This window comes from Leopardus geoffroyi, chromosome C1, assembly GCF_018350155.1.
Source record: "Leopardus geoffroyi isolate Oge1 chromosome C1, O.geoffroyi_Oge1_pat1.0, whole genome shotgun sequence".
In the NCBI taxonomy this organism is placed as follows: domain Eukaryota; kingdom Metazoa; phylum Chordata; class Mammalia; order Carnivora; family Felidae; genus Leopardus; species Leopardus geoffroyi.
The window spans coordinates 27,679,949-27,707,224 of NC_059328.1; the positions used below are offsets into that span (position 1 = coordinate 27,679,949).

The following is a 27,276-nucleotide window of genomic DNA, read 5'->3' on the forward strand; positions in this document are numbered from 1 at the left end:
CAACGTTTATTTATTTTTGGGACAGAGAGAGACAGAGCATGAACGGGGGAGGGGCAGAGAGAAAGGGAGACACAGAATCGGAAACAGGCTCCAGGCTCTGAGCCATCAGCCCAGAGCCTGATGCGGGGCTCGAACTCACAGACCGCGAGATCGTGACCTGGCTGAAGTCGGACGCTTAACCGACTGCGCCACCCAGGCACCCCTATTAAGTACTTTTTAAAAAAATGTTTTATTCATGTTTTGAAAGACAGAGACAGACCATGAATGGGGGAGGGGCAGAGAGAGAGAGAGGAAGACACAGAATCCAAAGCAGGCTCTAGGCTCCAAGCTGTCAGCACAGAGCCTGATGTGGGGCTCAAACTCACAAACCGTGAGATCATGACCTGAGCTGAAGTCAGACACTTAACCGACTGAGCCATCCAGGGGCTCCTTATTAAGTACTTTTAATCAATAATAGATAGTGAATTTTGTCAGATTCCTTTTCAACGTCTATGGAGCTGATAAGATATTTGTCTTTTTAACAAACATTGAACCGAACTTGTATTTCTGGATTCTTTTAATGTGATACTGTATTCTGCTTGCTAATATTTTGCCTTTTTAATCAAAATGCAAAAGTAAGTTTGACCTGATCTGTAATCTTCTTTTTTGTGTGTGATCTTTTTCAAGTTTTGGTATTAATCTTGTATCTCATAAAGAATTTACAAGTTTTCTGTTTTCTAAAATGTACAACAGTTTTTAAATAGTACTAAACTTGTTAACTCTTTCAAGGTTTGATAGAATTCTCTTGTGAAGTCTGGTGTTGTGGCATGTTTTGTTTTCTTGATGCATAATAGCTCTTTGAAAATTGTTCCATTTGTTTTGTGAAAACTAGTTTTTTTTAGGCTCAGTTTGTGGTTCAGTTTTGGTAGATTTTATCTTACCAGAAAATTATTTTACCTGTATTTGATATTTTATAGAAAGTTTTACAAAGTCATTTCTTATTTTTTGAAATTGTGTCTACTTCTGTGGTTTCCTCCCCTTTCTTATTTTGTATATCTGTGTTTTGTCCATTTTACTCTTGATTAGGGTGGCGTAGTTTAAACAACTGATTTCAGTGCCTCCCCAAACCCCCAGCAAAAGAGCTTTTGAATGTTTTGGTTTTTTTTTAAGCTCTCTGGCTTTCTGTTTTCTAACTCCTTAATTTCTGCTTTTAGCTTTATAAATGTTTTCCTCTACTTTTTTCAGTTACTTTAGTTGTTTTTCTAACTTTTTGAGCTATATTAGTAATTCATTTACTTTCATCTTTTCTTAATGATGAAAGTATTTAAAGTAATGAATTTTCTTCTGATCACTGTTTTAGCTACCTCCCAAAGCCTCTAATATGTAGGATTTTTATTATTGTCCAGAAACACCATGAATTTCATTCATATTTTCATTATTATCCAAATATTACTTGAGATTTTTGAAATTTGCAGATTGAAGATCTTTTTATTTTCTGTTATCCATTATTTATTTTCCAATTTTCTGATTTTCTTGGGTTGTTAATCAGAGGATATGGCGTGTATTTCCCCTATTAGAATTTGTTGAGGTATGTTTTGTAGTCTGATACATAGTCAATTTTTGTGAACGTTTAATAGCTATTTGAAAATAGGTATATTTATTTATTATGATAGAGTTAAATGAATATCCATCTGTGCTTACCATTTTGATTAGGCTGTTTAGATCATTTCTTAGTTATTTTTGTTTAATTGTTCTCTAAGACTAGGGGAAATGACTTAAAAATTTCTATTATTATTGCGTTTCTCTCCTCATATCTCCTGTGATTTCTGCTTTCTTAATGTTACTGCTACATTTTAAGAGCATGCACACACACACACACACACACACACACACACCTGTTCATTGTGAATTGTACCTTTTACATGATAAAGTGAATTTTTTTTTTTTAATTTTTTTTTTTAACGTTTATTTTTGAGACAGAGAGAGACACAGCATGAACGGGGGAGGGTCAGAGAGAGGGAGACACAGAATCTCAGAGCCTGACGCGGGGCTTGAACTCACAGACCGCGAAATCATGACCTGAGCCGAAGTCGGACGCTTAACCAACTGAGCCACCCAGGCGCCCCAAAGTGAATTTTTTTTTTAACTTTGGTCCAAAAGTCTGCATTATCTAATGAAAGGATTATAATTTATGTGTGTGTGAACCTTATCCTATATGTTAACTTCTTTCCTGTCCTTTACCTTTTTTAATATTTTCTGAATCAGAGATGCATCTTGGTGATAGCATAGAATGGTTTTGCTTTATGGGTCATTCTAAAGCTTTTTTTTCTGTTAATAGATTAGTTGCCAGATAGATAGGAAGGAAATACATGCTTGGTCTTAGTTATGTCAGATTATTTTATATTTTCTGATTATATATGTTTTTGAAACTTTAAGTGGTCTCTTTTCTGTGCTTTTTAAATGATAATTTTGATACTGAGAAGAGTTTTTTTTCCCTGCTAGTGGTAAATCTTTATACCTTTACCTTCATGTAATGCTCATGTTTCTTTCTTTTAACTTTTTGTAGTATGGTTGACACATTACCTTTCAGGTGTACAACGTAATGATTCGACAAGTTGATTATGCTATGCTCATCACTCATCTTTCTCTTTTTAAAAAAATTTTTTTTTTAATTTTATTTTAGAGAGAGAGGGAGAGAGTATGAGTGGGAGAGAATTTTAAGCAGGCTCCATGCTCAGGGCAGAGCCTGATATGGGACTCCATCCTACAACTCTGGGATCATGACCTGAGCTGAAATCAAGAGTCAGATGCTCAACCGACTGAGCCACCAGGCACCCTCATCTTTCTCTTTTTTAAAGCAGTGTCTTTTTTCCTTAATAAGTAATAATTCAGTTAGCTTTATTCTCTTCCTTTTTTTCCTCCCTCTCTTTTACTGACTACTTTTAGCCAATATAGCAATATTTTATTGTTCTTTATAATTTTGTTTAAACTTTTACTACTTGACTTTCAACAGTGACTCCTATCTATTACTATAAGGTACAGTGAGTTTATTCTTCTTTTTATTTTTCTACTGTCATTGGTTTATTTGTATGTACTATTATTCCTGCATTCTTGGAGCATGTAACAGTTGCATTCCATTCTGTCACCTGTATATCCATTTGTTTTAACCTTAAATCTGCAATTAAATGTATTTGTGCTGTCAGTCCTGCTGAAATTTTTCCTGTCATCTACTAGTTGCAGTTTGTCCTCAAGTTGTTTCTTCAAGAAGGGCTCATGAATAAGAGCTAAGTATTTACATACTGAAAACCATTTGCCTATAGCATTATTCCTGAAGGATTGTCTAAAACAAAATTATTGACTTATACTTTCTGGAGTATCTTCTAAGTATTTGTCTACTGTCTTCCGACATTGAATGTTCAGTAGAGAAGTATGATATCAGCTTGATTTTCTTTCCCCTTGGAGGGGCCTGCTTTTTTTGTCTGGCTGCTGAAACTTATCTGGTTGCTTTAACACTAATTTCACTACATTTTTTGTTGTTGTTGACCATTTTGGGTCAGTTTCCAAGGGATTCCCTTTGAAAATGGAAGTTTTGAGTCTTTTTTAATTTTTTAAATTTAATTTTTAAATTTATCTTGAGAGACAGAGAACATGAGCAGGGGAGGAGCAGAGAGCAAGGGAGAGAGAGAATCCCAAGCAGACTCCATGCTCAGCACAGAGCCCAACTCAGGGTTCTGTCTCACAACTGTGAGATGACCTTAGCCGAAATCAAGAGTTGGACACAGCCTACTGAGCCACCCGACACCCCAGTTTTTCTTTGTTTATATTTAAGTTAATTTCTTTTAAAAAGTAACTGTTCTCGGGGCGCCTGGGTGGCTCAGTCGGTTGGGCATCCGACTTCGGCTCAGGTCACGATCTCACGGTCCGTGAGTTCGAGCCCCGCGTCAGGCTCTGGGCTGATGGCTCGGAGCCTGGAGCCTGCTTCTGATTCTGTGTCTCCCTCTCTCTCTGCCCCTCCCCCGTTCATGCTCTGTCTCTCTCTGTCCTAAAAATAAATAAATGTTAAAAAAATTAAAAAATAAATAAATAAATAAAAAGTAACTGTTCTCTTTGCTCCTTACTATACCTTTTGTGGTGTAATTTTTACCATGTGCTTATATTTTTCAACTTTTAAAAATCTTTTTCTTCCATTTCTTTCATGAATTTTTCAGTACTTTTGTTTTTACCTCTTCCTGTTGACTGGCTGTCTCTTCCCTGAGTTGTTAAATTTCTACTCTAATATTTTACTTTTTTTTTTTTAAGTTTATTTATTTAAGTAATTTCTTCATTCAGCATAGGGCTCAAAATCACGACCCAAGATCAAGAGTCCCGTGCTCTTCTGACTGAGCCAGCCAGCGGCCCCTCTGAGATTTTCTTAATAGCTGCATTAAGAATTTTTGAATTCATGTTATGAAGTAGTGTTACAGTTTTCATCTACTTTGTGATAATTTTTTGTTGAATTTTATTTGTCAAGGATGTTGTACTGTCTTACATTTTTATGGTATCTTTGTATGGATACTTACCACTTTTTTGTTATTCATATTTAATGAGATGAGCTTTTCCAAACCACCTGTTTGAAGAGACTAGTCAGGAAGAAGAATTGGAAGAGGACATGAGGAGTGAGGTGGTTGTCCAGGTTTCTGTGTTCAAGGCCTCTGTCCTCAGATGTTCTGATGGATTCTTTCTTCAAAATATAGGTACATCTCCTATGCCTCTTAGTAATTTACAAGTGTAAGAGGTGTGAGCTGTCAGCTACCAGGTCCTTATTAGTTTCTGCTCCCAAGGGTTACAGCTCCTGCCTTTTAAAGTGCCTGCTTGAAATGTTAACAGAGAATTTGTGAACGGTATACAGGAGTTCTTCGCGGTATTCTTTGGACATTTCTGTAAGTTTGAAATTACAGATAAAAAGTACGTGCCTTGGTTTTAGAAGAGTTGTAGTATCTGAGATCTGTCACTTGTAGACTACCCTCCACTCATTCTCATGGCACTTTCTACACCTCCTTTTTCTACTTCCTTCTGAGATTCTGCCATTCAGCCTCAGTTCTAAACATTGCAGTTCCTACTTATGATAGAACCCTCTGTTTCTGGGAATTAAAATTCGCTGTTCCCCAACTAGGCTCTTTTCATACTTCATGTCTTCTCCCTTGCCTAGGTTCTACCAGTCCCAAGTACTTTAAGCCATATTTAGTTATAATTTGGCATTTCAGGTTTTTATTGTCTCCTAGGTTCACTGAATACAATGTTTTAAAAACATTCTCTTTGTTGTTCTATATTGGGTTCTAGGAGAAAAGGGGGAAAATTTGGAAGTAAATTGCTGTTTTCCTACTGGAACTTAAAGTCTAGCTTTGGATATTATTAAATTTCTAAATAATAAATTGGTCAAATAAATCACAAAGAAAATATTAAATATTTGAACTGCAGGATAATGAAAATACATATCAGAACTGGTATGATTAGCTAAAGCAATGCTTAGAGAGAATTTAAAACCTTAAATGCCTATTAGAAAAGAAGAAAAGCATCAGTACCTAAGTATTCATTTCAACAAGTTATAAAAACAAAGAAAAATTAAATGCAAAGCAAATAGAAGGAAATAAGAGTTAAAAACAGGACTTAATGAAATACAAAACAAATTTATTTCTATTCTGTAGGTAGAGAGTTTTGAAAAGTTTTTAAGAAGGATAGTGACATGATCATATTTGTTTTCCAGAAAGAGACCTCTGGCAGCAGTGTGGAGAATAGATAGAGGAGAAAAAACTAATCTCAGGAGCCAGTTAGGAGGCTTTTTCAATCCCTAGTTCAGGTAAGAGATGGTGATGGTCTAATGTGGGGTGGAGAGAAAGGAACATATTACAAGGAATAAGTTGAAAAAATAGGTTTCAGAACCATGTCCAGGAAAAAACAACAAAAAAACAAAAAAACTTTGGGTATAGTTACTGGTACATGGTACTGACTGGAAATGAATAGACCAGAAGGTTTACTAGGTTATTGAAGGAATTGTTTTTAGAAATAAACTACAGACCTGGTATATCTGTCAGGTTCAACCAGAGAAGCAGAACCGGTGGGAGGTCTATGTAGAGAGAGAGATTCAGCTTAACAAGTTGTAGGGGTTAGCAAGGCAAGTCTGAAACCCTTAGAATAGGCTGTCAGGAAGGGCAGACTGGGATTCTTGGGTAATGGCTAAAGCTGCTGTTCATAGGTGGAAGTTTTTCTCTCTCTTAGGGAAGCCTGAGCCCTGCTTTAAGGCCTTTCAGCTAACTGAATGAGAATCATACAGATTATCCAGGATAATTTCCTTTACTTAGTCAACTGATTATGAATTTTACTTATATCTATAAAACACCTGCACAGTAATACCTAGATTAATGTTTGAATAGCTGACAACGAGTAGCCCAGCCAAGTTGACACATTAAAACAAAAACATACCTAGCCTGCAAAGTTCTGTGATTATTCAGTCTTTGAAATAACCTTTATGTTCCTAACCAACCCTTCAGGCTCAGTGATTGTGCTGTATTATAAACTAGCTTCCAAGAAGGGCATACTCTCCAACATACACTCAGAGTAGTGACTCATTCATACCAGGTGTGAATGGTGATGCTGTCAGTTGAATTCAGAGATGGATCTGCTGTCGCTGGTTAGTTGGCAGTGTACACCATATATAAATAGATAAAATGTTAACATATCCAAAACTTGAAGTTCCTATGGAACATATGGATAGAAACGCCAGTGTGTCATTGGAAATGCAGATATGAAAATCTGTAGTGGTGGGAGCTAAAAGTAAAACTTTGGAGACTGTTCAGTATATAAATCCATATTTGAAACTGTAGAAGTAGAAAAACTTTTTTTTTAATGTTTATTTATTTTTGAAAGAGAGAAAGACAGCACAAGTGGGGATGGGGCAGAGAGAGAGAGACAGAAGATCTGAAGCAGGCTCTGTGCGGACAGCAGAGAGCCCGATGCAGGGCTCGAACTCACAGACCATGAGATCATGACCTGTAACCAACTGAGCCATCCAGGCACCACAAAGTAGGAAAACTTCTTTAGGAATAGTATTTAGAGTAAAAACCGGAATGAGGATAAACCCATGGCAAATACTAGTATTTAAGGGAGGAAGAAAGACCAGTTAGCAAATTAATGATTATCGCAGCAGTATGAGAGCCCAAAAATGGTGTCAAGGAAGCCAAGGGAGGAAACATATTCAAAGAGTGGATGATTTCACAGTTAAGCAGTGGGAGCTTTTCCAATAAAACCAAGAGTAAAACAAGGATGTCAGGACTATGATATTTAGATATATTGTGTTTGCCAACTTCTGTTCTTCTTACAGGTTTCAGTCTACATGTTACTTCCTTGAGAAGCAATGTTTGATACCCATCTCTCCCCCCTACATCCAGCCATCCCCCAAGTCTGAATTAGGTATTTATTTCATTCATGTATTCCCATAGCACAGTGTACTTCCCTTATAATATAGCATGTGTCACTCTGAATTATAAATGTTTTATTGTTCTTTCTCCTATTAGAATGAAAGTTCTGCAAAGGTAGGGACTGTCCATCTTATTCACCAGTGTATGTATCCTCCATGCTTAGCACAATTCTGGGTCATACTAAGCAAAGAATAATTAGATAAAACTAAGAGCATAGAGAAGGAGTATCCCAAATGAGCCTGGAAAGTTAGAAAAATATTTGGAGGAGTAAGTGATGCCTTAGCTGAGCTTTAACAAACATGAGATCAAGAGTTGGATTGAAAAGGAGGTACATAGGAATAAAGATTTTTGAGAAGTCTCTAAAATAAAACTTGATTGAGAAGACATAAGAAAAAATCTAAATGAAATGAAATGAAATATAATAGGCTTATTGAGAAGGCTCAATTTGATGTCAGTTTTCCCAAAATTAACCTGTAAATGTAATTAAAATTTTTATTTTATTTATTATTTATTATTATTATTATTATTATTATTAGTTGTTTTTTTTTGTTTTTTTTTTTTGTTTTTTTTTTTTTTTTGAGAGAGGGAGAGAGAGAACATGAATGGAGGAGGGACAGAGAGAGTGGGAGAGAGAAATGCCAAGCAGGCTCCACACTATCGGTGCAGAGCCAGACACAGGGCTCAGTCCCACAAACTGTGGGATCATGACCTGAGCCAAAATCAAGAATCAACCAACTGAATTCAACTGAATTCAACTGATTCAACTGAATCAATCAACCAACTGAATCAACCAATTAACCAACTGAAGTCACCCAGGTGCCCCTGTAAATGCAATTTTAAATAAAATCCCAATAGGGTATATCATGAAACTTAGTAAGTGAATATTAAGGCTTATATAGAAAAATAACTATAATGACTAAGAAAAGCCAATGTAATTTTAAAGAAGAATAAAGACAGAGGAATTGCCCTCTTTGTTTTAAAACTACAATAATTACTATTCCATACTGCTGTAAGTGCAGGGATTGAAAGATTAATGAAGCAGAATACAGAGCCTTGAAATAAGCCATGTGTATATGAAAACTTTGTAAATATTATGTGGCTTTTCGTATCATTGAAGAAAGAGTAGAATATTTATCAAACGGTGTTCATACAGTTAACTACATGAAAAAAATAAATTAGACCCGTCTCACATCACACCCAAAATTTATTTCTGGGTGGATTTTAATCCTAAATATGTAATGCCAAACTTTGAAACTCTTTTAGAAGAAATCTTACAAGAGAATATATCCAATGTTGGACAAAATATAAAGTGTGTAAATTATAAAAGAAAATACTGACAAAAACTTGTATGTTATAAACAGTTAAAATGCTAGGAGAAATAACCAAGACCTTTAGAAAATATAAGGACAGATCAATAGGAAAACAAGTACTTCAAAAAAGAGGAAACCCAAATGGCCAATAAATACATGAAAATCAGATTCTCAAATTCATTTGTAATCAGGAAAATGCAAATGAAATTAAAAAGGTTCCATTTCACGCCCTTCAGGTTTGTAAAAATTAAAGTCTTATATTAGATGTTGTTGAGGATATAAAGTTACAATGTTGGTAGGAGTACGATTGGGTATAGCTGCTTTGGAGAACAGTTTTCAATCTCTAGAAAAGTTGAAGTAAAGATGGAATTGCACGTGTTTGAAAACCTATAATATACCATAGAGATACCTTGCATTTGTGCTTGAGGCATTATTTGTTATGGCAGAAAATTGGAAGTAGCCTAATTCCTTATCCGTGTTTCTTTGGGAAGCATTGTGAATGAGTACATAAATTGTTATAGAATATTGTGGTGTTCTGTGTGACAGTAAAATGAGTGAACCAGATCTACATGTATCAACATATTATCACTAAAAACAATGTGGAGGGGGTAATAGGTACTGAAAGGTTATGTTATTATTTATGTAAATTTAAGAAAACAAAAGTTTATACAGAGTGCATACAAATGCAGTAAAATTATCAAAACATGGATGGGACAAATACACACCAATTTCAGGATAGTAGTTCCCTTTAGGAAGAAAGAAGGAAGAGGAATGGAATAGGTTGGTTGGCATAGAGAGAATAGACCTAAAAAGCTGCATGTTACAAGAAAAAGGTGAGAGTATTTTTTTTGTGTGAACAAAGTGTGTAGATAACTTACGGTGCACTGTGAAGCAAAGAAGTCAGAAGATTGATAGCTTTTGTAAAAAAAGATATGTGGCATACTAATGAAATGAAAATACAGCCTAAAAGTTTAAATGAGTTTATTTTTTAGTTGACAGTAAAATATAGTGCTGCTGTGAAAAATAACGAGTGAAAATATTGCTCTGACCACCTTACTTGCTTATGTTTCCTTTTTTGTTTCTGTGTGATTTGATTTTGCATTGCTTGTGTTTGGTATATTGCACTAAACAAAACAGCCCTTATTGATCTTGAAATCTACTATTGAGCAATGTAAGTATTATGGAGGAGAAGTACTAAATGCAGAGGTATCATGTAACAGGGATCCATTCTAGTCATTGGATTTGAGGAACATTTCTCTAAGAAAGCAACAGATTCCCTCTAGGTGTTATTGGTGGTGGAAATAAGAATGGAAGAGTGAAGAACAAGAAAAGAGCAATTTAATTCGAATTATGAGACTTAATCTTGTCTTCAAAATGATTGCTTTGTGCTATGTAATATTCTCTCAACTATGTAGGTAGACTTACCATATTTTACCAACCTAAGACTCAAAAATATTTTTTCTTCACATTTCATCATCTCTGAAATTAGAAGATGTCTTACAGTTGATGGTTTGTCACAGTTTAATTGGCAAGTTTCTTTTTAGGATACATAAAATATTGATGTACCTTTCCATCACTGGTGTCTTAGATTCAATGATATGTGGGATGAATATATGTTTAGTTTAGCCTACATTTAAGCCAAACTCATTTGCAACTTGCATTTTATTATAATTCCTGCATTTCTAAGACTGTCACAGTGATGTGGTATTAGTTGTATTTCCCTTCAGATACCTTTATCACTCATTGCTAAGCATTTTACGTTAATTATTTGAAGTAAATTCTACCAAAGTTGCATGAGTTAAGTTTAGAGAGAGAAAATTTCAATAAACTTTCTCTCTAAATTGACTCTAAGGGTCACATAGTTTATATTTAACATTTATGTTAAATAATTTATATGATTTTCAGAAGTAACAGAAGCAAAATCAATGAATTACTGAAGTAGTAATTAGTATAAGTTTATTGTGCACACACCAAAAACAGTTTGCAAACTGGGAGCATTCAAGCCAAAATATGGAATGAGGCTCAGGGGCATATTGTTATAAAGCAGTTTATATATAGAGAGAGAAAACAATGATTGTTTTATTCTTCAATGATTGGTTATAATATTAGAATTTTTATCTTATTATCAACCTTGGGAAACAGTTTAAGTTTTGCTTATGATTTTCAGAGGCATGAGCAAGAAATGACCCAGGTCAAGTTAGTCTTGTAAGATAAGCTAAATTAAGCTTTGTTTGTGTGACTAAACTGGTTTTGTCTGCTCAGGGAATTTTCAAGGCTGGTGTCCCATATGCTTTTGATTTTAACAGTATAATGTAACCTATTAAGCCAATATTTAAATATAGCCATAGCTTATATTTAAGGCTCAAGGTCACATAATTTACATTGAAATTATAGAGGTCAACCTCTGACTCCAAATTATGTCCATATTATTCACAGCTCTATACTGTATCCCTTAAAAAGCAAGATTCCTGGCAGACAAATTTCAGACCCAGTACATCTGAATTGAGAAAGGTTATATTATTTTTATTTACTTATTTACTATATTTATTTTTATATACTTATTTACTATATTATTTTAATTATTTTATTTACATATTTTTATGTCCTTTTCGGTAGAAGTAGCTTTCTGCAAAACATTCAGTGTCTGTTTTGCTCGTAGAAGAAAATAGAATATATAAATTGTAGAATTTAGTGATGGTAATTTATTCTGTGTAAGAGTCAAAAGTTTGCACTGAATATGCTTTCCTTTGCAAGGAAAACAGATTTCTAGAAAGTAATTTATTAATCACAGTATTAGTGTTGCTTGCTTTATATGTTTGTTTTGAGTTCGGGTATAAGATCTCGAAGATTAAGAAATAATTTATGATAGTCAAATTAGTCTTCTCAGCAGTAAACAAAAGCAGAACATTTTTTTGGAGTATAATGAGAGTCTCATTTCAGGCAACAGGACAGGAACTTTATCAACATATGGTCCAGCCAGGCAAAGTAAATATATGTGTGTCAGGCTTACCCAGACCATCCTCACATTACAGAATCAGAATGATGGCAGCAGAAACCTCAGTGACAATCTTCATCCTATTTGTTTCAGTCTCATTGAGTATGCCCTTCGTATTTGGTACACAGCTGTCCTCTTGGAATTGCACATCACTATTTCCCTTGAGAATTTTTGTCTTTTTCCTTTATTGATCTTCTGTTTCCTATATCCTTTTTTTTAGTGTTCAAAAGTTTCATGAGGAAACGTTACGTACCTAAGAGGCAAATATTGTGATACCTTGTGTATTGGGAAATGAACTTAAATGATAGTTTAGCTGAGTTTCTATGTCGGAAATAATTTTCCTTCACAAATTTGAAAGCAGTGCTCCATTTTTTAAATAGCTTTAGTGAGGGGTTTTGTTTGTTTTTTATACATACCATAAAATGTACCCATTTTAAGTGTATATCTAGTGTCTTTCACATATTTTGCTTTGCCTTCTGGAACATGTCCTCAGCTTCATCTTTTAACCCTTTATTCACTTTTTCATTCTGCTATCATGTTCTTCTTTTCTAGTAGTTATTTATTTCCTGAATGTTGTAGGATACTATTCTTGTTTCACAGTTACAGTATCCTCTCTTGGCTCACTAAGAAACAGTAAAACCTTGGTTTAAGAGCATAGTTCATTCCAGAAACATGCTTGTAATTCAAAGCATTTGGGTTTCTTTTTTTAATAAAGAGAAATCTTTTTTTTTTTTTAATATTTGTTTATTTTTGAGAGAGATGAGTTTGAGTGGGGGAGGGGCGAGAGAGAGGGAGATGCAGAATCCAAAGTAGGCTCCAGGCACCAAGCTGTCAGCACAGAGCCCAAGGCAGGGCTGGAGGCAGGGCTGAAACTCACAGACCTCAAGATCATGACCTGAGCTGAAGTCAAATGCTTAACCAACTGAGCCATCTAGGCACCCCTAATCCAAAGCACTTTGTATGTCAAATTGAATTTCCCCATAAGAAATAATGAAGTTGAGATGATTCATTCTACAACCTTAAAATATTCTTTTTTTTTTTTTTAATTTTTTTTTTTTTCAACGTTTATTTATTTTTGGGACAGAGAGAGACAGAGCATGAACGGGGGAGGGGCAGAGAGAGAGGGAGACACAGAATCGGAAACAGGCTCCAGGCTCTGAGCCATCAGCCCAGAGCCTGACGCGGGGCTCGAACTCACGGACCGCGAGATCGTGACCTGGCTGAAGTCGGACGCTTAACCGACTGCACCACCCAGGCGCCCCAGCCTTAAAATATTCTTAAAGAAATTATTACAATACTGTAATATAATACAAAATAATAAAATATAAAGAAAAGTAAATTAATCTGCACTTACCTTTGAAAACCTTCGTGGCTGTTGTAAGAGAGATGAGAGAGGAGGCTTATTTTGTAGGACAACTTTCATCATCACTACCAGCATCAGTGCTATCTATTGGCTCAATGGAATCTTTTCATGCACCGTTAACAAGGAACCTATCCAGTGACACTTGCTTTTGCCTCCTTTTGAGGATTTCGTGGAAATGTGACATTGCATTGTCGTTAATTGTATTCATTGCTCGCACTGCTACAGCCTTATTTGGGTGGTGCCTTTCTACAAAATTTTGCACTGTTTCCCACATTTTACACATCTCCCTAATCTCATTTGAAGTGAGGGGTTCCTCTGCCTTTTTCTTCTCTGCCTCCTCCTCCTCCTCAGACAGGATGCAGACGTAGATTTCTTACAAAATCTTGCAATTTCAGTCACTCGCATACCTCGTTCGTACTTCTTGATGATTTCCTTCTTAACTTCCACTAGTAAGTGGAAGTAATCATCTCCCTCTTACTGCCTTTCTTTTCAGCCTTTTTCTGCATGGGGGCTATTGTATACACTCGCATGGATGTTCACTATACTACAGTGTTAATAAACTCTTACTGTATTTAATATAACTGGTAATAAGGTAGCAGAGGAAAGGGTCTATATCTGCAGGCAGCCTGACCTAGGATGAAGCAGAGCATTCCTAAGCTTACTCTTGTTGGAAAAGCAAAGGACTGTCCATAGGTGCTCTGAAGTGACAGGAAATACACTAGTGCCAGTTGTGGGCACTTTCCAGCGTTCTGAAAAATTCCTGATTTCTGCCAAACACCATGGCCTGAGACCGAGCATGCAAGCACAGGAGACAGTCACCCACAGTCCCACAGCGCTCATGAGAGAGATGAACTGTCGGCTCAGTTGTGATCGTGTGACATTCGGTGTCACGTACTGCTCATCTTGTGGAATATTCGCAGAACAAGTTATTTGCAATCCAAGGTTTAACTGTAATCTATTTTGGAGTTTTCTTTTTCCTGTAAATGTTTACCCTTCCTACTCCTTTATGTTTTGTTCTCTGCCTTCCATGTTAGAGTCTTTCTTTCTTCAGATACATTGTATCTTTGGTTATCTACTCATGATTCATTAGGATCTAAAACACTGACTAGAATCTCCGAATGCATCATTGGGGCCAGTTGAATATGAACTTCATTATAGGGTGGTTTCAGTGGACTGGTGTTAGGGGACCTACATTTGTATCCTCAAGTCTGTTTGCTTGGCTGGTCAGGTTACTCAAAGATAAGTCTTTTCAGCTCCTGCTTGAAGGGTATCAGTCTGATTGTCTACATTCTAGAAGCCAACATTCAGCATTTAATGTTCATATTCATTTAATCCCTTCTTTTTGGTACAGTCTGTGCCCTCAACTGTGCCTGATATGCTCCCTCCAGAGAGCCTTTCCTTTATTTTTTTCCAGAAAATAAACCTCTGGATTTATGTAGAGATGACAAAAGGGCAGTTGTTCAGCAATGTGGGATTAGACAAGGGTCTAGAACGCCGCCTGTTTCTCAAACAGCTTTCCTCTTTATTTTTCCACACCTCCCCCCATTCTGTCACTAGTTTCAGAGGTACTGCCTAGTTTCAGAGGTGCTGCCACTCCTCATGCTTTTTGAAGATTTTATAGTGTAGATTCAGTTGGTTCTTATCTTTCCCAACCTAGCTGGCTTGGGATTTCATTTTCTTGGATCTACTATGTCAGTTACAACCTGTCCACTTGCTTTTCAGCTTTTTTTTTTTTTTTTTTTTTTAATTTTAAATTTTTATTTAATTTTTTTTTTTTTTTTTGAGAGAGAGAGCACCAGCAGAGCAGGGAAGGGACAGAGAGAGAGGGGAATAGAAGATCTGAAGTGGGCTCTGCAGTGACAGCAGCAAGCCCAATGTGGGGCTGGAACTCACAAACTGTGAGATCATGATCTGAGCCGATATTGGACACTCAACCAACTGAGCCACCTGGCGCTTCTTGCTTTTCGTCTTCTGAAGTGTTGATGGATTTCCTGTTTTCTGTTCTCCCCTCTTTATAAGATTATGTTTTTGGTTTTTTAGAGAGAGAGCATAAGTCTGGGAGAGGAAGAGTGGGAGAGAGAGATCATCTTAAACGGCTCCATGTTCATGGAGCCTAACGCAGGGCTGGATCCCATGACCCTGTGATCATGACCTGAGCCAAAATCAAGAGTCAGACGCTCAACAGACTGAGCCACCCAGGCACCCCTCCCCCCTTTTATAATTCCTTACCATAGTTATAACGGAGTTTGGGGATCGGGGAAGGAATGAAATGAGCATCATAACCCAGAATTTGTTCTTAAAAGGCAGAGTCTTTGTCTGGATCATCTCTAAATTTCAACCCATAAGAGAGTCCTTGATATAGTAGGTACTTAATATGTTTACAGGGATGATTAAGTCTTGCTTTACAGCTATAAAACTCAATTGGTAACAAGTTTGTGATGAAGGCCTGGTTTCTTGCCACATGGACCGTTCAAGAGGTCTGGTTAAGTTTTCTCACAGTATTGTGGCTGACTTTCTCTGGAGCAAGTAATCCATGGTAGAGCAAGGTAGAAGCTGTAATGACATTAAGGCCTAGTATTGAAAGCTACATTTTGCCATTTTCATAATATCCTGTTAGTTACACAGTTATATTCATTGTAGGAAAGACTTATACAAAGTTGTGAATTCTATAAGGCAAGACTTATTAGGGACATCTTGCAGGCTGGGTATCACACAAAGTTTCTGTCCTAAGCTAAAGAACAAATCCAAATTAAAAGAAGGTAAAAAATAATAAAGATCAGAGCAAATATTAATTAAATAGAAAACAGTGCAGAAAATGAATGAACCCAAAAGTTGGTTCTTTTAATGAAATTAAAAACTCCTAGCAAGACTAAACCGATTTAGAAAAATAGAAAAAAACAGATTACCAGTATCAGGAATGAAAGAGGGTCTCACTAAAGGTCCTTTAGAATTGAAAGGTTAATAAGGAAATGTTATGAACTTTATACCAGTTAATTTGATAATTTAACATGACTTTACAGAAATTTACTCTGAAGAATAATCTGAATAGCTCTGTATCTATTAAATTCAATTCATAATCCCCTGAAAATTCCAGTGATTTTACTGGTGAATTTTATCTAACATTTAAGGAAAAAATAGTACCAGTCTTTCACTAATTCAGGAAATAGAGGAGGAAAGACTTTCCAACTTTATGAGGCTAGTATACCTGTGATACCAACACTTGACAAAAACAGTATAATCCTCCCAACAAACAGAAAAATCATTAGACACATTCTAACGTTCTCATGATAAAAATTTACAATAAACTAGCAATAAAAGGAAACTTTTTCAGCTTGATAAAAGCGTCTAGAAGACATAAGAGGCATCATCTTCATACTAAAGGGTAAAAAAAGATTAAAAGCTTTTACTCCAAGATCAAGGCAAGGATACTTGCTTTTCACTGCTTGATTCAGCATGGTGCTGGCAGTACAAACCAATGCACCCAGGCAAGAAAAATAAAGACATAATGTTGTAAGGGAAGAAATAAAATTCTCCCTGTTTGCAGAAGACCTGTTATTCTCTACATAAAAAATCCTAATGAATCTACCAAAAAAAAAACAAAAAAACACACAAACCTACTAGAATTAATAGATGAATTTAGTAAGGACACAGTATACTAGTAGCATAGACAAAAATCAATGCAAGCAGTATAACAAGAAATAATACTAGCATTCAACAATTAAGAAAAAATACCACTAATAATAAAAAAAATAGATTTAAAGAAAGATGTGCAAGTCCTGTATAATGAAAGCTACAAAGACTTCCCAAGAAAGATATAAAGATACCATGTTCTTGGACCAGAACACTAAAATTGTTAAGCTGTCCGTTCTCCCCAAATTGACCTATAGACTCAACACAATCCTAATGAAAATCTCATCAGGATTTTTTTTTTTAATATAAGTTGACAAGCTGTCTTAAGATTTATATGGGAGTACAAAGAACCTAAAATAGCCAAAAACATTTCAAAGAAAAACAAAGTGGGAAGATTTATACTACCTAGTTTTAGGGCGTTTAATTTTTTTTTTTAGTTTTTATATTTTTAAAGTTTATTTATTTATTTTGAGAGAAAGAGTGCACTGGCAGGAGAGAGCAGAGAAGGAGAGAGAATCCCAGGCAGGCTCTGCCACTGTCAGCACTGAGTCCAAATCGGGGCTCAATCTCAGCAATTGTGAGATCATGACCTGAGCCAAAATCAAGAGTCTGATGCTTAACCAACCAGGCACTCCATACTACCTGGTTTTAAAGATAGGCTACAAAACCATAGTAATCAATACAGTGTGATATTGGGGTGAAGGTAGACCTGTTAATCAAGTTATAGAAAAGCTACAGATATTAAGATACTTGATGTTTATTTTTTTTCTTAAGATACTTGATCTTAATCACAGGCTGAGAAGCAATTAGAATAGCTCAGCACAGAGCTGGATGCAGGGCTCGATCCCAAACCCTGGAGTCATGACCTGAACCAAAATCAAGAGTCGGTGCTCAACCAACTGAACCACCCAGGTTCCCCGAAAGGATAGTCTTAATGAGTGATGCCAGAACAACTGGATATGTGTATGAAAAAAATAAACATAACCCCTACTTCACACCATACTCAAAAATTAATCCACAAAGCTAAAACTGGGAAATTCCTAAGGAAACAGGAAAAATATTCATGTCCTTGGAGTGAAAGATCTATTTTTTCAGTTTATTTATTTTGAGAGAGAGATCGTGAGCAGGGGAGGGGCAGAGCAAGGGAGAGAAAATGTTATCAGCATATATCCTGACGTGGGACTCCATCCCATGAACTGAAAGATCGTTACCTGAGCCAAAATTAAGAATTGGACACTTAAGCGACTGAGCCACCCCAGGCTCCCCAAAACATTTTTTAATATACTGGAAACTTCATCTGAACGAAAACCTTCTTTTCAAAACACTTAAGATGAAAAAGTAGGCACTGCTGGGAGAAACTATTTGCAAAACATCTGTCTAAATAAAAGACTTGTGTCCAGAATATTAAAAACTTATACCAGACAATTTTTAAAATGTGGTCAAAAGCAGACACTTCACAAAAGATGTATGTGAATGGCAAGTAAACACTTGAAAAGATGCTAAACATCATTGCTCATCTGAGAAAGGCAAATAACCACAATGAGGTAATTACTTCACACCCACTGCATGGGCTAAATTAAAATGACTGGCAATACCAGGGCACCTGGGTAACTCAGTTGGTTTAAGCATCTGACTAAGGTCATGATCTCATGGTTTGTGCATTTCAGCCCCACATCAGGCTCTGTACTGACAGCATGGAGCCTGTTTGGGATTCTCTCTCTGCCTGCCTGCCTGTCTCTCTCTCTCTCTCTCTCCCTCTCTCTGTCAAAACAAATAAAAACTTTAAAAATTCCACCATTAAAAAAAAAAAGACTGTCAATACCAGTGTTAGGGTGTGAAGCAACTGGAAATGGTAGGTGTAAATTGTACAACCACTTTGAAAAATATTTTGGCATATTCTTTTAAAGTTAAACATTTTCTGGCTTTATAACCCACCAATTTTATTCCTAGGCCTTTCCCCAAGACAAAAGAAAAAGGAGGTCATACAAAGATTTATGTGCATATATTTGTTTATTCATAATAACTAGAAACAGGAAATAACCCAAATATCCAAGAACAGGTGAATGGAGAAACAAATTTTGATCTATTCATACAAGGAAATACTACCCAGCAATTAAAAAGAACTATTAATTTATACAGCAGTATGAATGAATCTCAATTAAAATGTGCAAAAGAACGAACTCAAAATGGTATATACAGTATAATTACATTTATATGAAATTTTATAACCAGTTAATCTATTGTGAAAGAATACTATAAGTGTTTGCCAAGGGCAGATGTGGGAGAAACTAATTACATAGAGGCAGGAAAGTACTTTCTGGGGTGATAGAAATTTTCCTTCTTAATTGGGGTTGTAGTAGCATAGATATATACATTTGTCAAAATCATTGAACTTTACACTTAAAATGCATTTTATTATATGTAAGCCTGAAAATCCTTTTCTAAAAGTAAAGTATTCCTACATAACCCACCAGAAAGGCTAAAATTCAAGTCTGACAGTACTAACAGTGAGAAATTAGCACAAAAATGACTTATACATTGCTCATGAGAGGGTCAGTTGTTAAAACCATTTTGGAAGAGTTGGCATTATCTAGGAAAATTAGAGATACAGATCCTTCATGACTCAGCAATTCTACTTTTAGATGGAGCCTTTTCTACCAGAGAAATTTATATGTGTATGTGCATCAATAAGACCAACTATAGGAATTTTCATAACCTTACAGTAACCAAAGGAAAATGCCAACACAAATGTCCAACATTAGAATAGATAACTATATTTTTTTACCAGAGTGTTAGTGCAGTGAAAATGAAGAAACTGTTTACATTTAATATATATGAGCTAGAGACCATCCTTAGCAACAGTCTCAAAAGGATTACATGCTTTATGTTTCCAGTTATATAAAGTTCAAGAACCAGGAAAACTAAACTGTTTTTGAATCTGTACTTATGTTGTGTATTTATTTTTTTTTTTCAACGTTTATTTATTTTTGGGACAGAGAGAGACACAGCATGAACGGGGGAGGGGCAGAGAGAGAGGGAGACACAGAATCGGAAACAGGCTCCAGGCTCTGAGCCATCAGCCCAGAGCCTGACGCGGGGCTCGAACTCACGGACCGCGAGATCGTGACCTGGCTGAAGTCGGACGCTTAACCGACTGCGCCACCCAGGCGCCCCATGTTGTGTATATAAAGAAAAGGAAGTGATTACCTGAGCCAGGACTTTGATTACCTTTGAAGGAAAGAGAGGAAGTTAGGATTGGGAAGGGGCTAAGAAAGAGGTTGCTAAGATACTGGCAATATTTAGTTGTTGATCCAGTGCTGGTTCTGTATATATTTATTGTATAATACTCTCAGTAATATTCATATTTTATATACTTTACTAAATGTGTGATATTTTATATTAAAAATAGAAAAAATAAAACAATTCTTTAATCTGTCAATATCTCCTGGATGCTATGTTAATAATATCTTGCCAGGTGATAATAGGAAATTCAAGGATATTTAACATGACCTCTAAAGTGCTCACTAATTATAACCATAAAAAGACATTCATTGTGTAATAAGTAGTCTTAATCTCTGTTCTCATACTTTCAGAGCCATGGGAGTAAGCCTATTAAAATTGAAGCAGATAACATCCATACCATGTAACCTCTCAGGAGGTAGTATGTGTACATTAAGGTATAATTGTGATTATGTTTTTACAAGCTTCCAATGTTATTTACTGTTCTATTTTATACTATTCATTTGGACCTGGACTTATTTCATAGTCATAGTTATTTTAAATATGGCAAGCAGTTACTACTTTCTTTTTTCTTATCTGTTATTTTCTGCCATGTCTTTTGACATAGTGAAAAGCAAACTTAAGAATTCTAACCCCTTCTTGGGGCACCTGAGTGGCTTAGACCGTTAAGGGTCTGACTTGGGCTCAGGTCATCATCTCATTATTCCTTAGTTCCAGCCCTGCATATGGGGCTGTCTGCTGACAATGCAGAGCCCACTTTGGGTCCTTTGCCCCTCCTCTTCTGATGCGTGTGTGCAGTCAGTCTCTGTCTCTGTCTCTGTCTCTCTCTCTCTCTCTCTCTCTCTCTCTCTCTCTTTCCCCCTCCCCCCATCTCTCCCCGCCCCCCTTCCCTCTTTCTGAAAAAAAAAAAAAAAAAAAAAATTCTAAGGGCACCTGGGTGGCTCCTTCGATTAAGCATCCAGCTTCGGCTCAGGTCATGATTTCCTGGTTGGTGAGTTCTAGCCCTGCGTAGGGCTCTGTGCTGACAGCTCAGAGCCTGGAGCCTGCTTCACATTCTGTGTCTCCCTCTCTCTCTGCCCCTCCCCTCCCCTCCCCTCCCCACACTCTCTCTGTCTCTCAAAAAAATAAGTAAACATTTTAAGGGGCGCCTGGGTGGCGCAGTCGGTTAAGCGTCCGACTTCAGCCAGGTCACGATCTCGCGGTCTGGGAGTTCGAGCCCCGCGTCGGGCTCTGGGCTGATGGCTCAGAGCCTGGAGCCTGTTTCCGATTCTGTGTCTCCCTCTCTCTCTGCCCCTCCCCCGTTCATGCTCTGTCTCTCTCTGTCCCAAAAAATAAATAAACGTTGAAAAAAAAAAATTAAAAAAAAAAAAATAAGTAAACATTTTTAAAAAATTCTAATTCCTTCTTAATGGAACATTCTCCCATAAGACCTCTTTAAGGAGTTAGTTTACATTAACAAAGTGATTTTGCCTAGAATTAAGACCTCACTAGATCAGTGAACAAATGACATGAATGAACAGTTCTTCAGAAATGAAAAAAGAGGGATGCCTGGGTGGCTCAGTCTGCTGAGTCATGGACTTCAGCTCAGGTCTTGATCTTATGGTTTGTGGGTTTGATCCGACATTGGGCTCTGTGCGGACAGCTCAGAGCCTGGAGCCTGCTTCAGATTCTGTGTCTCTAGCTCTTTGCCCCTCCCCCCCACACGCTCTTTCCCTCTTTCTCCTTCTCCCTCTCCCTCTCTCTCTCTCTCAATGAATAAACATTTAAAAAAATTTTTTTTAAAGAAATGAAAAAAGAAGCTCTGCTGAGTTCCTATTATGGTCTGCGTACAAGTAGGCACTTTGCATTGAATCCCCACACTAATGCTATGAGTAGTAGGTATTCTAAATTTACAACTGAACAAATAGAAATTCAGAGAAATCATAATCAGTAAATGTTGGACCTAGGATCAAAATCTGTGTCTATTTTATTTTAAAGCTTGTCCTTGTTTTATTATTCAAACACTGCTATGCATGAAAAGAAGAAAATAAACATAGCTTGGAAAAATCAATGTGCAACAAACAATCAGTGACAGGAATTAAAGGATGTATTTCTATCAGCAAAAAAATTTATCATTTATCAATCTGTATAAAGATACATTAGAGGTGTAGAGTGTATTACAAAACCTTACTGAAATTTAAATGTCCTTAATAAATTTGGAGATGAATGTTGATGAATTGGAAGACTATCCTACTGGTATTCTAGACATAGTCTCTTTTGGTGATTTTTTTTTTCCTTAGTTGTAGATTATATATATCTAGATACTGGCAATCTAAGTAGTAGATAATATCTCATTTTCCACCAAAGTCCTCTCAATAATATCTGTACTTGATTTCTAATTTTATTGATCTGAATTCTAACACCTGGCTAGTCCATTTTAATTATGTGCACACACTCCAGATTTATCCATCTGTTGATGGATATTTTGGTTTTACTATTAAAAACAATGCTACAATAAGCATTCTTACTCATGCCTCCTCTGGCATATAGGGAATTTCTCTAGAGTATGTATTTCAACATAGTGGAACTGCTGGATGGAAAAGTAAGCATATCTTCAAATTTACTATACATTACTATTTGCTCTCGTCATTGTATCAGTTTATATCCCTCCAGTCTGCATGAGAGCATTCATTCTTCCATTGGCTTGTTGTCAGTTTGTGTTACAGGTCTTAAAATTCTTTGCCCATCTTGACTGGTGTAAAATGATAGCTCAATATTGTTATATGTATTTCCTTAATTACACATAAAATAATTCATGAAAATTTATGGGTTTCAACATTTAGATTTCTCTTTTATGTAATGCTAGTTCATGTCATTTGCCACATTTGTTGTATCTTGATTATAGGAACTCATTACATATTTCAATACTAATTATTTGTGGGGTGCCTGGGTGGCTCAGTCGGTTGAGTGTCTGGCTTCGGCTCAGGTCATGATCTCACGGTTTGTGGGTTCCAGCCCCACATCAGGCTCTGTGCTTGATGGCTCAGAGCCTGGAGCCTGCTTTGAATTCTGTGTCTCCCTCTCTCTCTCTGTTCCTCCCCCACTCATGCTCTCTCTCTCTCCCTCCTTCAACAATAAATAAACATTAAAAAAAAATTTTTTTTTAAATACTGATTATTTGTTATAGGTGTTACACATGTCCTCTACCAATCTATAGCCTCATTTTGCTGCTGTTTTGGGTGGTTTTTTGTAGTTTTGCTTTGTTTATGGGTGCATTTCTTACAGTTTTCTTCCATAGTTTTTTTTTTCCCTTATAGTTTTAATAGTTTATAGTTTACGTATTTTAAGAAATTCTTAGGGGTGTGTTGGTTGAGCATCTGACTCTTAATTTCAGCTCAGGTCATGATGCTAGGGTCATGGGATTGAGCCCCATGTTGGACTCCGCACTGAGCATGGAGCCCACTTAAGATTCTCTCTCCCTCTGCCACTCTCCCCTGCTTGTGCTCAAGAGAGAGAGAGAGAGAGAGAGAGAAAGAAATTCTTATGATTTCAATAGTTTATAGTTTTAATATCTTGTTAAGAAATTCTTCCTTACCACCAAGATCATAAAGATATTCTAGGGGTGCCTGAGGGGCTCACTGGGTAAAGCATCTGACTGTGGGTTTCGGCTCAGATCATGATCTCAGAGTTCATGAGATCGAGCCTTTTGTTGGGCTCCACACTGACAGCACAGAGCCTATTTGGGATTCTTTCTCTCCCTGTTTCTCTGTTCCCCCCACCCAAAATAAAACATTTTTTAAAAAAGATATTCTATATTTTCTTCTAAATGTTTTTTTTTTTCATATTTATTCTCTGCATAATAATTTGTTTTTGTATATTGTGTGAGGTAGGCATTCAAATCTGTTCTGCTGGTCTGTGTGTCTATCCCCATAGTCTCTTGACTTGAATAAGATTATAACAAATCTTGATAAATGATAGGGCAGACCTTAGACTTAAAAATTGTCTTGGCTAAGGTCACCTGGGTGGCTCAGTGTGTTAAGCATCTGACTCTTGATTTCAGCTCAGGTCATGATCCCAGAGTTGTGGGATTCAGCCCCTCATTGGGTTCTGTACTGAGCATGGAGCCTACTTGAGATTCTCTCTCTCCTTCTCTCCTCACCCCTGCTTGCATACTCTCTCTCTGAAAAAAAAAATTTTTTTTTAAATAAATATTCTTGTTTTGTTGCCCTTTCGTGTTAGTTTTAGGATTAGCTTCTTAATTTCCAGAGGTCCAGGTGATAGGTATTTTGATTGAAATTACTCTGAATTTGCAGATTAATATGGGAATAATTTATACAAATAGGGTATATTACTCCATTTATTTAGATCTTCTGTAGTATCTTTCAATAGTAAAGATACCCTTTACTTCTCTAGACCTTTTGTTGTTTTTACATTTTTATTTTTTATTTTTGAGAGACAGAGAAAGAGCAAAAGTGGGGGAGGAGAAGAGAGAGAATGAGACACAGAATCCGAAGCAGGCTCCAGGCTCTGAGCTGTCAGCACAGAGCCCGACACGGGGCTCGAACTCACGAACCATGAGATCATGGCCTGAGCTGAAGTCGGACACTTAACCGACTAAGCCACTCAGGCGCCCCTACTTCTCTCTACATCTTATACATATTTTGTTTGGATTTCATCCCAAGTCCTACTGTTTTTTGTTGTAATTTAACATGTATTTTGCTAAATTACATTTTAATTTGGTTGCCAGTGTATAAGAATAATTTCTTTTCATATATTGATCTTAAGTCTAGCAACCTTGCTGAACTCTCATTAATTCTATAATTTATCTGTAGATTTTATTGGGTTTTCTGTGTAGTCATACTGTGAATAATTTTTTCCCTTTCCAGTCTTTTTACCCGTTATTTCTCTAACTTGCAATACTGTGCTAGCTAGAACTTCCTAGTAAATAAAGTTGAATTTACCATAGATGTTTTTTAATATGAATTTTTAAAAATTATTTTAGAGAAACAAAGTGAGCGTGAGCAGTGGAGCAGAGCAGTTGGAGAGAGGTAGGATGGGGGGGGGGGAGAGAGAAAGAGAGGAAGGAAGGGGGAGAGAGATAAAAAAAAAAAAAAAGAGAGAGAGAGATAGGTAGATAAACAAATCCTGGGCAGGCTCCATATTCAGCGAGGAGCCTGAGGCAGAGCTCCATCCCAGGATCCTGGGATCATGACCTGAGCCAAAATCAGGAGTCGGATGCTTAACTGACTGAGCCCAAGTGCCCCTGAATTTGCCATAGGTTTTTGGTAGATAATTTTTATCAAATTAAGGAAATTCTTGGGGTGCTTGGGTGGCTCAGTTGGTTGAGCGTCCAGCTTTGGCTCAGGTCATGATCTCACAGTTTGTGAGTTCGAGCCCCGTGTCAGGCTCTGTGCTGACAGCTCAGAGCCTGGAGCCTGTTTCGGATTCTGTGTCTCCCTCTCTCTCTGCTCCTCCCCCGCTCGTGCTCTGTCTCTGTCTCTCGAAAATAAATAAACATTAAAAAAAATTTTTTTAATAAAACATTAAAAAAAGAAAAGAAATGAGTGATGGTGATGTACTAACTATTGGTGAAGCTCTTCTAGTTCTGAAGCCCAAGATTTAAGAAGTCATGCTGGTTGACTGTTAGTAAACTACCAACTGTAGCTAGATCACATCGGGCAAATGCTCTTTACTTATTACTTCCTGTAATTTGGATTAGTACCAGTATCATTTACTAACACTGTCTTCTCAAATCTGTGCAAGACAGGAAAAGCTTTCACTAGAATAAACAGGCCAGGGTGGCACAGCAAGCTTTGTTTAGGAGCGTATGTGTGGCTCAGTCGGTTAAGCGTACGACTTCAGCTCAAGTCATGATCTCGTGGTTCTTGGGTCCAAGTCCTGCATCAGGCTCTGTGCTGATAGCTCAGCCTGGAGCCTGCTTCAGATTCTGTGTCTCCCTTGCTCTCAGCCCCTCTCCCACTCATGCTCTGTCTCTCACTCTCTCAAAAATAAACATTAAGGGGCGCCTGGGTGGCTCAGTCGGTTAAGCGGCCGACTTCAGCTCAGGTCATGATCTCGCGGTCCGTGAGTTCGAGCCCCACGTCGGGCTCTGTGCTGACAGCTCAGAGCCTGGAGCCTGTTTCAGATTCTGTGTCTCCCTCTCTCTGACCCTCCCCCGTTCATGCTCTGTCTCTCTCTGTCTCAAAAATAAACAAACATTAAAAAATAAATAAATAAAAATTAAAAAAAAACCATTAAAAAAATAACCTGATAAAAGTTAAAAAAAAAAAAAAAAAAGAATACCTAACCTTTTCCTCTGCTAAGGAGCTCTAGCATGTGTCCCCTTACAGGCCTTGTCTCATACCCAGAATATTTCTATACATGTAGCAGAGAAAGGTTTTATTCAGTTACCCATGAAGAAAAATAGATAATAAAAACTATAGGACTTGGCTTTTCTGTTCTTCTGCCTGTCTCCTAGTCAAACAGCCATCAAATTGAAACTGCTTGATTCAGAAATGCTTTTTTATATAATAAGTATGCATAAAGGGTAATTATAATTTTATAATTAGTTAATTATCATGGAAACTGAGAACAAATTTCTGAATTTTTTTGCAGAAACATTAATTTGTACCATTTGTGTTTTTCTTAGTTTCTGCCACTGCCTTCTACAAAGCACAACCTGTAATTCAATTCATGTGTGAAGTTCTTGACATTCATAATATTGATGAGCAACCAAGACCTCTGACTGATTCTCATCGGGTAAAATTCACCAAAGAGATAAAAGGTGAATTAATTAGCATTTGGAACAACTTAAGTATAAAATGCATGAATATAACAAACTTTTATTGAAAAAATGTTTAAAGTCTGTTCATGTAACATCATCTGTAAAAATATAGATAATGAAATGTTACATTAAATTCATTACCATTACATCTTAGATAATTATTTGAATGAAAGAAATGCTGAGTAATGAAATTAATATTGATACCAGCTAATATTTTATTAATACTTTGCGTTGCTAGCTAAAAGTGTAAGAGTATCTCATGGGAAAATGCTTCTATAATACTGTTAAAAGTAGGAAACTTATTCCAAGAACATGGTTAGGGCAGAACTGGAGTCATTATTTTTATATATTATAATATAATGACCTCCTTATTTTTCTGAAATGATAGAATATTTTATTCCTTTGAAACTTTATGGATATGGGGCTAGCTAGCCTGTTTCATGTGTTATTTTAGAATTGGAACTTCCATTATTTCATGTACGTTATACAGTTGATCACTGATCTTGCCTATTTTATTTAGAGCTAAAATTTGTACAGTGGTG

At 36.5% G+C, this 27,276-nt stretch overlaps 1 protein-coding gene across 6 annotated transcripts in view; it reads left to right on the top strand.

Moving 5' to 3' along the window:
* The window catches only part of AGO3 (argonaute RISC catalytic component 3), a 115,861-nt gene that overhangs the window by 45,598 nt on the left and 42,987 nt on the right, over nt 1–27,276 (top strand). For 4 of the 6 annotated variants that reach the window (XM_045476703.1, XM_045476704.1, XM_045476705.1 and 1 more), the window contains exon 6: nt 26,600–26,734. In XM_045476703.1, the coding sequence (XP_045332659.1) occupies nt 26,600–26,734 (135 nt within the window). Of the gene's footprint in view, nt 1–5,756; nt 5,816–6,993; nt 7,426–26,599; nt 26,735–27,276 lie in introns of those variants that run through there. The other 2 variants (XM_045476709.1, XM_045476708.1) reach the window with 2 other exon arrangements.